The sequence below is a fragment of the Acyrthosiphon pisum genome, unplaced genomic scaffold (genome assembly GCF_005508785.2).
Source record: "Acyrthosiphon pisum isolate AL4f unplaced genomic scaffold, pea_aphid_22Mar2018_4r6ur Scaffold_86;HRSCAF=445, whole genome shotgun sequence".
NCBI classification, from domain to species: Eukaryota; Metazoa; Arthropoda; class Insecta; order Hemiptera; family Aphididae; genus Acyrthosiphon; species Acyrthosiphon pisum.
The window spans coordinates 25,452-27,502 of record NW_021778699.1 but is presented as its reverse complement, the minus strand read 5'-3'; the positions used below and the strand labels follow the sequence as shown (position 1 = coordinate 27,502).

General features: G+C 26.3%; 1 protein-coding gene across 1 annotated transcript in view; it reads right to left on the bottom strand.

The window, feature by feature from the left end:
- The window catches only part of LOC103310790 (formin-2-like), a gene marked incomplete at its 3' end in the record, with an annotated part of 4,775 nt that extends 4,302 nt beyond the window's left edge, over window positions 1-473 (bottom strand). The window contains exon 1 of the mRNA XM_029492746.1: window positions 466-473. Within this exon, the coding sequence (XP_029348606.1) occupies window positions 466-473 (8 nt within the window). The remainder of the gene's footprint in view (window positions 1-465) is intronic.
- Window positions 474-2,051: the final 1,578 nt, after the last annotated feature.

The window sequence follows — 2,051 nt, the reverse complement described above, 5'->3', positions numbered from 1 at the left end:
TTAGATTTTTAACAGTTCACAGTTACAATAATGAAATTATTTTATTCTGAATGAATCTTTATAAACTATTTACTTAATTAATTTTCGTGGGCATATTAAGTTAATTTCTGTCAATAATTATATTATTTGAACTTGCTTTAATACCAAATACTAATGTGAAACTATGTATTGAAATTATTAGATTTCGTAATTTATTGTAAGTAGGACTCGGATTTTAAAGCACAATTAATAATAAAAATAAAAATAAATTGTTTGAAAAAAGCAAAAAAAGCATATTTTTTTTTAAAAAATAAACGAAAAACATAACATAAAAAAAAATAAAAAAACACACATCATTGTAAAGTCAATACATTCATCGTTCCACTCAGAATCTAAAACAAAATATTATTGTTAATGTTTAAAAACTATAATAGGTATAAATATAAAAGTAAATTATATTCAATAGGTAGGTATATACTTCAAAGCTTGAACATAAATTAATTTGTACACATTAATTCGATCTTTGTGTAAGATTGTCACAAGCGTTAAACACCTAGGTACTATTAAGGTTATAAATTTAAGCTGTTACTCACCAGGGACTTAGGGACACGTAGAATTTGATGCACAAAAATTAAGTGTAACACACTTGGAACACAATGTTTTCGATATAACCGTTAGGCGATGGGTATACCAAAATTGATGTCAACCTTTCACGTCGACAACTAGACACAATGTCATCCTAAATTGGAAAAAAAAATATGTACTCGACGAGTTAGTGTAGGTAACTAACTTATAGATAACTAGATAAGCTACAAAAAAACCAGTATTTTGATATTTTATATTATTTCGTCACGAGTGTCGGCAATTACTCGAGATACCTACCAACGATTGCAATTTCAAAAGTACAAAAAAGGTATCAATCAAGTCTATATCTAAGATTTAGACACGTCAAACAGAAAAGGTATAAAGCTGCTAATATTATATGTCGCGTGAAGACAATAAATTATGGAAACTGTAAAATACGAAAAAAAATCCGTAACTAAATTTATGATGATACAGACATATAGATTATGGTCTATGTAGAAAGATTAGTTGAGGGACAAACACTCAATGATTTTAGTTCACACGTTATATATATATATATCGTAAAAATATTTCATTCTTAAAGCGTTCATGTAGTTCCCCATAACACTTCATAAGTTACAGTAACTTAACCGGCATCAGTTATTCGTCTGAAGCAGTTAAAGTAAGTAAAATATTCACTAAAGTATTTTAATAATTACATTTTAATCCCTCATTAATGTGAACTGGATTATATTATATTATATTATAAAATATGCTAATGTAACATGTTTTTTTTTGAGGTTATGACACATCGATTAGTCTAAATATTGTTTAAAAATAATTTAATTATGTTTTTTTTTTTCATTAAATATTTCATTTACATATTATAGGTACATGACGTGATTTATTACATAACAACTATTAATTGATTAAACTACTATTTTTATGGGAAGGATGCCATACCACCACCTGCAGTGGGCCAACCACCGCAGCCAGTGGCCACAAACAAAGATAAACAAAGTACCTATGCATAAATAGTAGGTATTTTAAGTTATAGATGAAATTATTGATTTCAAATACCAAAATTATTTAAGTTATGAAGTTTTTATTGAATTCAAAGAATATTACAAATTGTGTTCTGTAGTATTATAATAGGATGTCATATATGCAAAAGAATACACCTAGGAGAATATTGGTGCAAGCCTCCTCCAATACCAGAAAAAGTAATTATTGAATTGTATATTACAATATACATAATAATAATAATACTATAAATGATATTGTCTCAACTAATTACTGCCGTAACCATTTAAAATTAATAAATATCATTCGTACTCAACTCCATCCTTGATTTCATAAACAATATTTAAACAAATTTGCAAGGTTGGGCAAGTTAATGAAAATAATTAACTGTGGAAAGTTAAGTTAATTCAATTAAATTGCCTTCAGTTAAGTTAAAAGTTAACAAAGAAAAAAAATTTAACTAGATAAGTTATAAAGTTAAGATA